Genomic DNA, 12,694 nt, shown 5'->3' with positions numbered 1-12,694 from the left:
GTGGATAGCCACCAGGAGTCATTCCAGGCTGATGTGGTGGGTCCCAGGATGAGGATATTGGTCTTGACAGGGTTCAGCTTTAGGCAGCTATCCTTCATCCAGGCGGCGACAGCGGCTTCCATCCCGTTGTGGAAATTCTTCATTGCAGTTGTGCGGTTTTGGTCAGAGAGATGATCAGCTGGGTGTCATCAGCGTAGGAGACAATGTTCAGCCTGTGTTTCTGATGATAGATGCGAGCGGGGCCATGTAGATGTTGAAGAGTGTGGGGCTCAGGGAGAAGCTGTGTGGAACTCTGCAGGTGATCTCCATAGGTTCTCACAGGTAAGGCAGTAGTCTGGGTCTCTGGGTTCTGACAGACAGGAAAGAATGTGCCCATTGTAGGGCCTTTCCATGGATGCCAGCTGCATAGTCTGGAGCAGAGGGTGAGGTGTGAAACCATGTTGAAGGCAGCTGATAGGTCCAGTGTAAAAGATGTGTGGTATGACACTTCAGTTCTCCCTCTGGGGCGTCTGTGTCCCGGGGTGGTCTCCTCTTATGGTCATCTCCTGTGTCCTTCTTCAACTATGGGCATGACCCTCCAGGATAAAAAGAGAAGTAGGAGGCCATTAATATATTGCCTGATGTGAGACAAGAACACGTCATCACTTATCACCCCTACGTGTGTTTTGCTGAACAGAGTGTATCGGTATTACTTCCCTGGGTACCTCTTACCATGAGGCTTAGGGAAGCACTGTGCCTCTCGTGCACTTTTTACTGCCTTTCCTTCCTGGCCCCACACAGTTGTGAAAGTCACCCCTTTAGTGCACTTCTTAACCATGCAATGTAAGTGTTCACTCATGCATATAAATCCCAGATACTGGATCTCCCAGTCTTCTTAAACACACTCAGGAGATTATATTCCCACAAATCAGGCACATGCAGCAAATCACCACCAAATGGTGCACACCCTGAAGCCGTAACTCTCTGCGGATGCATGACTTGATCAAAAAATAGAGATTTACAAATTAATTAGATGATAACTATATAATTTACTAAGTTTCGCTGACAGAAACGTCCCACAAAGATTACGTTTTTCCAAAGCCCTACTGCAGCCCTATAATGCGCACTCTTATTTTTTACTTTTTTGGTATGCGTGAGATGTCTCTATTGATCAATATTTGACGCTGTAATTTTCGATAATGAACCCAACCAGATGGACTCCTGAGTCGCTCGAAGTAATATTATCGCATTTGTTTTTACTTAAATTTGCTAACTTATTTTTGGAATAGTGAATTTGTGAATATAAAGATAGTTAAGAAGTTATTATTCACAGAAGCTGTAAGCTGTCGAATTTCGAATTCATAAGCAACTCGGGGTACACTAAATTTACTTTTTTTGGATGCTAAGGACTGTGATATAACGTTTGATGCCTGTCTAATCGAAGCCCATTTTGCCTAAAGTAGCTAAAGTATTTTAGGAGATGGCAATGTCTTTGCTTTTCTTCAAAGGAAGTGTTTTTAAAACTGAGTAGAGTTGGCTTGTCCTGCTCCTAGAATGCTGTGTAGACCGGCAGTTATATGTCACCAAGCCGAGAACAAACCAAAATGCTTGCTATGTCAATTAACTATGTCCATTCAGCCAAAATATTCTGTTGAGAAGCTGTGGGGGAAAAGAAATGGGAGATGAGCCAACTCTTATGTTTTTCTGCTGTTATTATCCATCTTTCACTTCAAGGTCCTCAATCACACAAAGGGATGTTTACACTCATCTATTGGGGGGAGCAGAACAAGATTAGAAATAGAGACTGGGATAGCCCTTGTCTGCAATCAAGCCAGTGTCACATTTAGAGCTCTGCTCACAAATATTGCTTTGTTTGCAACCTGAGGATGAAAAGACGCCTACATTAGCGGGTTCTCCATATTGTACAAAAGGTGTGAGAAGACATCTCGGGAAGGGTGCATCTGTGCCACATTCTCAAACAATAGAAAATGCGATCAGACAGGGCCCTAAAGTATGAGTCTTGAAGGAACACAGGTTAAGAGACTGTTCAGAGGCCTTCTGTGTCCACTATTTATTAGAACACTACTAGAAAATCCCAGTTTTGGGAGGAACATATGTAGAGGGTTTCTAGAAGTATTTTTCTTTCTAACTTTATTATTATCTTGGTGGGGTCCTCATGCAGTGCAACTTGTGTGTGAAACTGTATATTTAGATGTTTTTAATGTGCTTTGATGCACGGTATTGTAGGTTATTGTCGGAAAATATTTTAAGACCCATTTGACCCGTTGGATATTTTGCTTTTAGACTATCCATTTTTGAACTTTTCTTGTGAGTGAGTCTCACTATTCGAGTCTCACACAATGTAGGCCCTGTAAAAATGGATTTGGAGTGCTAGCCGCCATTGTCCACTGCTGCATAGGTAGGATAAGAGGCTCTGGGTTGACTTCAGATGAATACGTGCATATGTGTGAGGGCTGAGGGAGTGTTTTAACTGTCCAGCTCAAATTGGTATCTGTGAATAGGTATCTTGTTGAAGAGGGTACCCTTCAGTGACTGGAGCTGTGTTGGTATAGGCCTTATAATATGAGTGGGCACTAACAGTGTAAGTCTGTAGTGTTTGACTGAAAAATGTGTTCTCTTTTTGTGTTATACGGTATGGGCAAAATGTATACCAACGTATAGTTTGCCATAGTTTGGCCTGGTTACTAGTGTGACATACCAATACAATATTAAAAAAGGATCCAGAGTGCAGATTTAATGTCACTTTTGCCATATCTGCACTTCTCATGGCACTTGAGGATGTATCATACTTCTCTGACTAAGCCCCTATTTGGATATTTGGTTTTAGTTGCCCTTGACTGGCCTGGCTAATTACTCTGCTGGACTGCTGAAGGAACAAAGGCCACCTCTAACAATAGACCCATTTGCCCATGATTGGACCTGTTCCTGAGAAAAGAAAGAGTCATAACGAAATTTTCACCTGATAATTACTTTTACACTGTGTCAGGCCTTGGTAGGCTAATTTCAAAAGGACAGGATGCCAGACCACTGGAGCCAATCACACGAGGGGCCCCTCATTGAATTTTGGAGTGGGGCATCCAGGCAACTGTAGTATTTACATGAATTGTTTTAAGATCTCGCAGATTAGCATTTGTCTTTAAATAGACCACTTTTAAGTTAGCATCTTGAAATGTTTCACAATGCTGTGCAGGAGGTGTAGCGCAGGGGTGGAGTGATGATGTGTTATCCTGTGACTGAACAGAGGTGCCTAACTAATGGAACTCACTTAAGCCTCCACACAGTGAAGATGGGGTGAAACGTTGATTTTGCAGGACCTGGAAGAAGACAAAACCTTTGTTTGGGGTGCTGGAACATCCTAGACATAGAAGAGATAGGACTCTGTATATTCACCCCTCAATGGCCAGTGGTGCTATTTCCATTGTAATCTGTGATGGATATCAGAGGGGTGAACCTGCGGGGAAACCCTTGAGGAGAATTGTTCCTCTGAAATTTTGGAGAATTAGGCCTGCAGAGGGCCTCCTCTTAATTTTTGCTGTTAAATTGCTATCCTTCATGTAGCCACAGAGGCTATGGAACCTGAAAAGAGCAGGTATGGAAGGTATTCTGCCTTGGGGGGCGCAGGTGCTGATGGAGGTGAACCCTCACTGAGGAACACACCAGGCACTGTGCAGATGACAGGCCCATGGTTTGGCGCTAAAGCCCAGAAATTGCCAGCTCCTACAGAAACAACACAAGTTTAGGGCCCAGAAAACACACAAAAAACTCACACAGTGGTAAAAGCTGGCTACCAGGCATAATTTGAGCTCAATACCATCCAAAATATCCCAACTAGGTTGTGAAGAACAAGGGGAGAAGACTACTTTCTTGGGGGAACCAGCAGCCCAGACATGCATGGTGTCCCTTTTAATAAGCTCTCCGAATTCCCTTGGAGGGCCAACGACCCTGGGGAATAAAATGGACAGGGGGTATAAGTTGCATTATCGCCTTTTATTTTTTCTACTGTCCCTGGTAAATCCTTTACTCCCATGGATCAACACCAAGACAAAGAAAAAGACAAAACTAAAGAAGCCAGATAAGCACTGCTGTGCACTTTGGTATTGTGTCCCCCATTGGCCCACATCTCACCTGAGACCGAAGCCTATGTAATTACGTCTAGTCATGTAATTAACAGTAATTTGGGGGCACAATAAGCACAGAAACAACTAATTCCGTGAATGTGAGTGGCTGCTCCACAATGCTGTTTGTGTTATTTTGCAGTTAGCTATATTTTCTTAGCACAAAATTAATTTAAGAAAATGGTACAAAATTCTAGGAGTAAGTTGGTGGAAATCATGCTGCTATTTGTGTTCTGTTGCAGTTAGCACTATTTCTTAGCACAAAATACACCCCTCGGTGAGTGCTTAATTTGTAAATAAAAACATGCCGGTGCCCAAAGCTCTCCTCTGACACATGTGGCTGCTGCAATTGAATGTGAGAGCTCTGAATACTGAGGCAGCATAATCCTGAAGCCATATTGGGCCTCTTTAATCCATTTACAGCCACTCCTTGCCCTTTCAGCCCACTCTTGCACCTTTCTGCTTTCTACCTTTGTGACGCTTTTTCATTTTTCTCTTCCTCCATCTTTCCCATATTTGTCTTTTGCTCACAGTAAATGCTTGAGGCTGAAAAATAGGTGCCGGCTTTCAAAAACCACCAACACAAATTAAGCACTGCCCTCGGTCCATTTCAGATGCAAGTGGACATTTTTGTTCTGAGAAAATAGCCATACATGCGTAATTACTCTTTTCTTATAATAACGCAAAATCTTGTGTGATTTTGTGGTAATTATGTGTAATTACAGTACAGCAAATTACACGAGTTAGGACATACCTACTTTAAAGAGTCAATGGCACTCAGGGGGCTACCAGCTTAACCTGGGTTAGGATGCACACACACCATGTTTGCCTACCACAGCACGGAAACGGTCTCTGCAGAAATCCATTCCTATTAATGTTTAGGGCTCCCTCTGCAGATAGGCACTCTTGAGAACTGCCTTTTCATTATAATGCCCGAGTGGTAGATGAAGAGACTGCCCTGCCCTATGCCTTTTCTCTTCAATTTCTGTCTACAGGGTCCTTTTGCCTAATTCCAACTCGGATGCAGGCTGAGGTCGCCCGTCCAGCACGCGGCTCTGCTGAGTGCTGACACCGTACCTGGCGCACCAGAGTGAGTGCGTCAGCATTCTGGGGAGAATGAATGGAAATCAATGATGGCAGCTGCAGCACCATTAGACACGCTGCGCATGCATGAGACTAGCGGTTCGTTGCGCACATTGGATATTCTTTAACATGGTAAGTGGGTCTGCATACATGCCTCAGTGAGCCAGACACATAACATATGCGTGATGTTTTAACCAGAAAACATCGTCTTCCCACATCCTGTAAAGTTACCTGAACTTTACAAGTACAACGTTCAGGAAGGCGGAAGTTTGATAGAATATTGTTCTCGCAGCAAAAAAAAAACCCTTAACAATGACATTTCTCCCAGATAAAGACTGCACTGTAGCAGAACAGAACGATTAATGCTTTACGAAATTCAGTATGCACGAGCACTGTGTGATTTTCTGCAGAAACGCGTGGTCTGTGCTCAACGTTTGCTTTTAAATGGATCTGAAACTTGCACATGTGGTTTTGTTAATTTTCCAAGCCTACGTCAATGTGGTAAGCATGCCTGCTGATGGTGGGACTCATTACCTACAAGGGCTTGGTGCTGTCAGCATCGTTGGCCACCCACGGGTTAAATCGGGTTGTTACAAACTAAGCATTTTCAGTTACAGAAGGACAGCTAAGTGTGTAAGGCTGGGCTCGGTATATGTTTTTTAGCCTCACTATAATAAGGACAGGGCAAATAGCATGTAGCAGCGGGCGCAGTGCACATTCCCAAAATTTCACCAGCCTCTCTTGTATGTGATGCTCCCGCAGTGAAGAAGAAGTGCGTGGGACTGTGCGACGATGAAGACTTTGCTGCTGCTGGTGCTGGTCTCGGGCTGCTGGGCTGAACACCACACCGAGAGCAACTCTCACGAGCTGGACAGGATCATCCACATTCAAGGTAAGCAGCTGCTCCACGAAAAGTAATTCGCTAATTTTGCATCCACTCTCTTGTACGTATCATGTTATGCTTCATCAACTTTTACCCCTCTGTGCACTTTTTTTCCTCTTCGCCCGCATCACCGCAACTGCGCCTCAAAACAACTGGTATCTCTTCATCCCCTTAATGCCTGCGAAGCACTGGGGCTCCTGGAAGCATTCTGAGAAGGTCAGCATGCCGGACCTCTGCTACAGTGGCCAGCAGAGCGCGTGCGGTCAAGCGAGGGTCGCGTTTCCCAGTTATCTTTAGAGTCACAGCGCACGATGGGTGCCGCATAACTGCATACGAAGCGGCGGTAGAGTTACCTGCAGGGCCAAGCAGTGACCTTTATCCGGCGATGTGCTTTTAATCCGTTAGTGCGTGTGTTTGCAGTATATCCCGAAAACTACAAAAAGGTTTTCTTTTCATGAGATATAAAACATCTTGGGTGGAACGTACATTTAACAATACATATTAGAAAACAGACAACAAAGTGAATAGTGTAAAAGGAGAACATAAAAACGCGCTCGTATTTTCCAAGGTACAGGGTTCCTTAACGTCCCTCTGCAGTGTGCTGTTGGTGGCAAGTTTATTTGCAGTGGAAGGCTCCCACCTCTGGAAGGATGCGGTCTGCAGTGCATTGCAGATGTTTTTTTTCAGCATCAGCTTCAATAGTTGAGGACTGCGCTGAGAGAAGGCAGCCACAGTAGGTATGCAGAAAACAGCAAACACCAGTAAAACCAGAACTCTCCTGCCGAATACCCGAGTCCCGAGCAGGTCATAAGTAACACTTTTAACAATGCATATTACATACCTTAGAGTATGTTCTGGCCATTCCCCCCTGGTTATTGATGCTCACGGTTTGAAACATAAACTAGGACGTTGCTTTATACTAAGGCATATATTGTTCCCCTTTCAGCGCCTGTTAATTCTTATCAAGGTCAGATGGGTAACTCAAACATTGAAACACACACAGCTGACTTTGTAGGGCTTTAAACATTATTCCACTGAGACGTGGTAGTTCATAGCAACGGTTCCCTCAATACGTTATTCGAAGTTACAGAGTGCGACAAATTTATTTTTGGCTGCTTTTCAGTTCCTTTTGGCTTGGAAGTTTACTACCTTAACTTGGTTTCCACAGAGCCCTGGTGAACATTGCGGATATTTTAATGCGTCTTATAGTTTATCTTTTACGTTCATACGCACAGTTTTCCTTTAGATGTTGGATTCCTCATAAGTTCGCTTTTTATAACATATTACGATCAACATCCCTATTCTGGTGTTTGAATTTCTACTTTCTAAAGTGAAATTTCAATTTAATGTTTACAGTGTTTACTTTGTTACTGTAAAGTGAATATGTTACCTACTAAAATCTAGCAATTTATTATATGATATTCAAAAGCAGTGCACTCTTTAGTGCTACCTAGTTTGTCCCAAAGTAAAACATTTACTGAGAACTGTGCATTCAGAGCTTATTAAAAGTATTTAATCTGTTAAATGTTCATCTTCCAAAAATGTATATAATTGCTGGAAATCTTGAAGACCTTCTGTGCTGAACTCCTTTTATACATCCATTAATTATCCACGGCCTTTCCCTCATGTGATTTGTTTGAGAATGTGTGGCTCAGCAGTGAACCAAGGTTTTTCTGTACAACTCTCTTTCTGCCTTATTTTCAATGAGATGAGCAGTGCTTAATTTGTAAAGGAAGGAGTGCCGGTGCTCAAAGCTCTACTCAAAAGCCTGCGTCGAGTGCAATTAATTATCAGCGCGTTGAATACCAAAGCTGTATGGTTTTCAATCAAACTTGTGCCTCTTTAGTCCGGTACCAGACACTCCCTGTCCCTTCATCTTAGCCTTGCAGGTTACTGATTTCTCCTATTATGACGTTTTTTGCGTCTTTCTCTTCTTTTGTCTTTCCAATTTGACTTGGTTTCCCTATTCAGCTATCAGTCAACGTCTGCTAAGTAAAAATAAGTGTAGGCACCTAAAAATGAGCGCCATGGCCCCCACGAGCAACTACCACCCCAAGTTAACCACTGGGGATAGCTATGTAATCGGAAGACTGGTTGTTAGAAATGGGTTTTTTGGTTGGCATCAGGTTGCCCTCTGTCCAAGCAAGAACCTTCACTCTAGTCAGGGTAAGTCACACACAATCCAAAATCAGCCTGTGCTCACCCTCCGGTAGCTTGGCACGAGCAGTCAGGCTTAACTTAGAAGGTACTGTGTAAAGCATTTGTGCAATAAATCATACAACACCATAGCATAACACCCCAAAAATACACTACACAGTATTTAGAAAAATATATAATATTTATCTGGGTATCTTCAGGTCAAAAATGATCAAAGTTGCAATACGAATTTGTAAAGATATCACTGAAAAGTGATATAAAGTGTCTTAAGTCTTTAGAATATTAACAAAGTCTCTTTCAAGCACAAGTACCTGGTTTAGCGTGGAAAAATCTCCTCAGAGGGCCACAAGAGAAGAGGTGCGCGGAAAAAGGGTGTGTGCGTCGATTTCTCCCCAGCACACACGGACTTGCGTCGTTATTTTCCACGCGGGGAGGCCGGCGTCGTTTTCCGGCGCGCGGACTGTCTCTTTCTGTGGATCGCGGGGATTACCAGATGTCCCGGGTCTGTGCGTTGATTTTCCTGCTTGTTCTCCGGCTGCGCGTCGGTCTGCGGGGCTGCGCGTCGAAATTACGATCTCACGGCAGGCGTCGCGTCGATTTCTCCTCTGGATGTCGATCTGCGGGGCTGCGCGTTGAAATTACGATCTCACGGCAGGCGTCGCGTCGATTTCTCCTCTAGAGGTCGGGCGGCGTTGTCCTTGCGAGGCCGTGCGTCGGATTCTCGATCGTCCCAAGAGCGTCGCGTCGATCAGCGTCGGTGTGCGGCGTTTTTCTCGCCGCCGAACAAGCTGTGCGTCGAAATTTTCGGCGCACGGAGCGTCCAAGTAAAAGAGAGAAGTCTTTTTGGCCCTGAGACTTCCAGGAACAGGAGGCAAGCTCTATCCAAGCCCTTGGAGAGCACTTTCACAGCCAGACAAGAGTTCAGCAAGGCAGCAGGGCAACAGCAAGGCAGCAGTCCTTTGTAGAAAGCAGACAGGTGAGTCCTTTGAGCAGCCAGGCAGTTCTTCTTGGCAGGATGTAGTTTCTGGTTCAGGTTTCTTCTCCAGCAAGTGTCTGATGAGGTAGGGCAGAGGCCCTGTTTTATACTAAGTTGTTCCTTTGAAGTGGGGGTGACTTCAAAGAGTCTCTAAGAAATGCACCAAGCCCCCTTTCAGTTCAATCCTGTCTGCCAGAGTCCCAGTAGGGGGTGTGGCAGTCCTTTGTGTGAGGGCTGGCCCTCCACCCTCCCAGCCCAGGAAGACCCATTCAAAATGCAGATGTATGCAAGTGAGGCTGAGTACCCTGTGTTTGGGGTGTGTCTGAGTGAATGCACAAGGAGCTGTCAACTAAACCTAGCCAGACGTGGATTGAAGGGCACAACAAGATTTTAGTGCCAAGAAATGCTCACTTTCTAAAAGTGGCATTTCTAGAATAGTAATATTAAATCCGACTTCAACAGTCAGCAGGATTTTGTATTACCATTCTGGCCATACTAAATATGACCTTCCTGCTCCTTTCAGATCAGCAGCTGCCACTTCAACAGTGTATGAGGGCAGCCCCAATGTTAGCCTATGAAAGGAGCAGGCCTCACAGTAGTGTAAAAACGAATTTAGGAGTTTTACACTACCAGGACATATAACTACACAGGTACATGTCCTGCCTTTTACCTACACAGCACCCTGCTCTAGGGGTTACCTAGGGCACACATTAGGGATGACTTATATGTAGTAAAAGGGGAGTTCTAGGCTTGGCAAGTACTTTTAAATGCCAAGTCGAAGTGGCAGTGAAACTGCACACACAGGCCTTGCAATGGCAGGCCTGAGACAGGGTTAAGGGGCTACTGAGGTGGGTGGCACAACCAGTGCTGCAGGCCCACTAGTAGCATTTAATCTACCTGCCCTAGGCACATGTAGTGCACTCTGCCAGGGACTTACAAGTAAATTAAATAGTCAATCATGGATAAACCAATCAGTAGTACAATTTACACAGAGAGCATATGCACTTTAGCACTGGTTAGCAGTGGTAAAGTGCCCAGAGGTCAAAAGCCAACAACAACAGGTCAGAAAAAATCGGAGGAAGGAGGCAAAAAGTTTGGGGATGTCACTGTAAAAAAGCCAGGTCCAACATGACCCCCTACCAGCCTAAAGCCAGGGGAGAACAATCACTATCCTGATGTACTTCCCTGTTTGAGGCGACAGAACAAGGACCCAGGCCCACAACAGCAGGGGCATGCTCCAGTTCTTCGCCTTCCTGACTCCAATTGGATCACTCTGTCCATACTCTCAGGGCCCACTAAGCCAACCCATGGGGAACCTTTCTCCTTACCTGCGGATCCCATCTGTGCAGCACCTAACCTTACTTTGCTCACAGATGTATCCCAGGAGCAGGATAGTACCACCACGACCAACACAGTGGTGTTGCCCACTCTACCCCTGGGGTGTGACACTTGTCCCCTCCCCAGGGATAACTCTGTCCACCCGGACAGCAAGCCACAGTGATTACTGACAGCTGCCAGGGATGAGAGCCAGGCCCCAGGCCTCTCAAAGCTCTCCAACCACTGTGGCTGTGGAGAGTGGGGGGCGGTAGCCCCAGGTGCTGGGCACCCTTTAACCACTCTCCCTTCCACCAGGTCAGGGATGACAGCCTGACCCTGGTCCTCCCCTCTGGGGCTCTGTACCCTCCCTCCTGGAGCGGTACCCCCAGAGTCCAACATGTCAGGGTGCTTACAGAAGTCGCCCTGTACCATTCCTCCACCAGTGCAGGGCTGTTAACCTGCAACTGGCCCTCCAACCTGGGGCCTGTACCTTCAGGTTGGACTAGGGCCCGGGGTGAGGCTTCCCTCCCCCTGCCCTCCCCTCTGGGGTCCAGCACCCTCCAACTAGGAGTGGCCTCCTCAGAAGACAACATGGTAGGGGCACTGTTATCAGTAGCCCCTCCCTCCAGGTCCGGGGGGACACCCTGAACCTGGTCTTCCAGCCCAGGGTCTGTACCCTCAGACTGGATCACTGCCTGGCAAACCAGGACTTCCTGGGGGGCACACCTACCCCCCACCAGGTCAGAGTTTAACCTCTGCACCTGACCATTCAACTCAGAGTCACCACCCTGAAGTTGAACAATTGCCTGGCACGCCAGGACTTCCTGGAGGGCACACTGACCCTCCACCAGGTCAGAGTTTAACCTCTGAACTTGGCCATTTGACTCAGAGTCACCACCCTGAAGTTGAACAATTGCCTGGCACGCCAGAACTTCCTGGAGGGCACACTGACCCTCCACCAGGTCAGAGTTTAACCTCTGGACCTGGTTCTCCAACCTAGGGCCACCACCCTGAGGTTGGGCAACTGCCTGGCACGCCAGGGCTTTCTGGGGGGCACACCTACCCCCCACCAGGTCAGAGTTTAACCTCTGAACCCGGTTATTCAACCCAGAGTCAGCACCCTGAGGTTGGACAACTGCCTGGTACACCAGGACTTCCAGGGAGGCACACCTACCTCCCACCAGGTCAGAGTTTAACCTCTGAGCCTGGTGCCCCAACCCAGGGTCACCACCCTGAGGTTGGGCAATTGCCTGGCACGCCAGGACTTTCTGGGGGACACACCTACCCTCCACCAGGTCAGAGTTTAACCTCTGAACCCGGTTATCCAACCCAGAGCCAGCACTCTGAGGTTGGACCACTGCCTGGTACACCAGGACTTTCTGGGGGGCACACCTACCCCCCAACAGGTCAGAGTTTATCCCCTGAACCTGGTTAGCCAATCCAGAGTCATCACCCTGAAGTTGAACCATTGCCTGGCAGGCCAGGACTTCCAGGGAGGCACACCTACCTCCCACCAGGTCAGAGTTTAACCGCTGAGCCTGGTTCCCCAACCCAGGGTCACCACCCTGAGGTTTGGCAATTGCCTGGCACGCCAGGGCTTTCTGGGGGGCACACCTACCCCCCATCAGGTCAGAGTTTAACCTCTGAACCTGGTTATCCAACCCAGAGTCAACACCCTGAGGTTGGACAATTGCCTGGCACAGCAGGACTTCTTGGGAGGCACATCTACCTCCCACCAGGTCAGAGTTTAACCTCTGAACCTGGGTATCCAACCTAGAGTCACCACCCTGAGGTTGAATCTTTGCCTGGCATGCCAGGACTTCCTGGGGGGCACTCTCACCCCCCACAAGGGACATACCGTCCCCAAGGGTCACACAAGAGTCTGGTTGGCGCAGGTCTCCCGACCTCTGCCCATCCGGCAGAGTCTGGGTTTCCCCCAAACCAGAAACGGTTTCACCTGGGTCATTCCTGGGGGGCTCTGCTCTCAGAGCTGTCCCCTGACTCTCAAGGTCCTCCACTGGGGTCTGCAACCCCCTCTCAACCCTATGTCTGGACTTCTGCACCCCCTCACTAGGAGGGGTACTGCCAGACACCAGAACTGTTGGGATGCTGGCTACAGTCACCCCCCCAAGTTCTTCTGACACTGCGGGGCTTCCCTCAAAA

The 12,694-nt window shown here is 47.1% G+C and overlaps 1 protein-coding gene across 3 annotated transcripts in view; it reads left to right on the top strand.

The window, feature by feature from the left end:
* The window catches only part of HAPLN1 (hyaluronan and proteoglycan link protein 1), a 329,203-nt gene that overhangs the window by 140,368 nt on the left and 176,141 nt on the right, over positions 1 to 12,694 (top strand). For 2 of the 3 annotated variants that reach the window (XM_069224798.1, XM_069224791.1), the window contains one exon: positions 5,961 to 6,090. In XM_069224798.1, the coding sequence (XP_069080899.1) occupies positions 5,991 to 6,090 (100 nt within the window). In that variant the 5' untranslated portion in view covers positions 5,961 to 5,990. Of the gene's footprint in view, positions 1 to 5,245; positions 5,331 to 5,960; positions 6,091 to 12,694 lie in introns of those variants that run through there. The other variant, XM_069224806.1, reaches the window with a different exon arrangement.

Source organism: Pleurodeles waltl, chromosome 1_1 (genome assembly GCF_031143425.1).
Source record: "Pleurodeles waltl isolate 20211129_DDA chromosome 1_1, aPleWal1.hap1.20221129, whole genome shotgun sequence".
Classification (NCBI taxonomy): Eukaryota; Metazoa; Chordata; class Amphibia; order Caudata; family Salamandridae; genus Pleurodeles; species Pleurodeles waltl.
The sequence above is the reverse complement of the archived record's forward strand: the minus strand, read 5'-3'. Positions and strand labels throughout refer to the sequence as shown.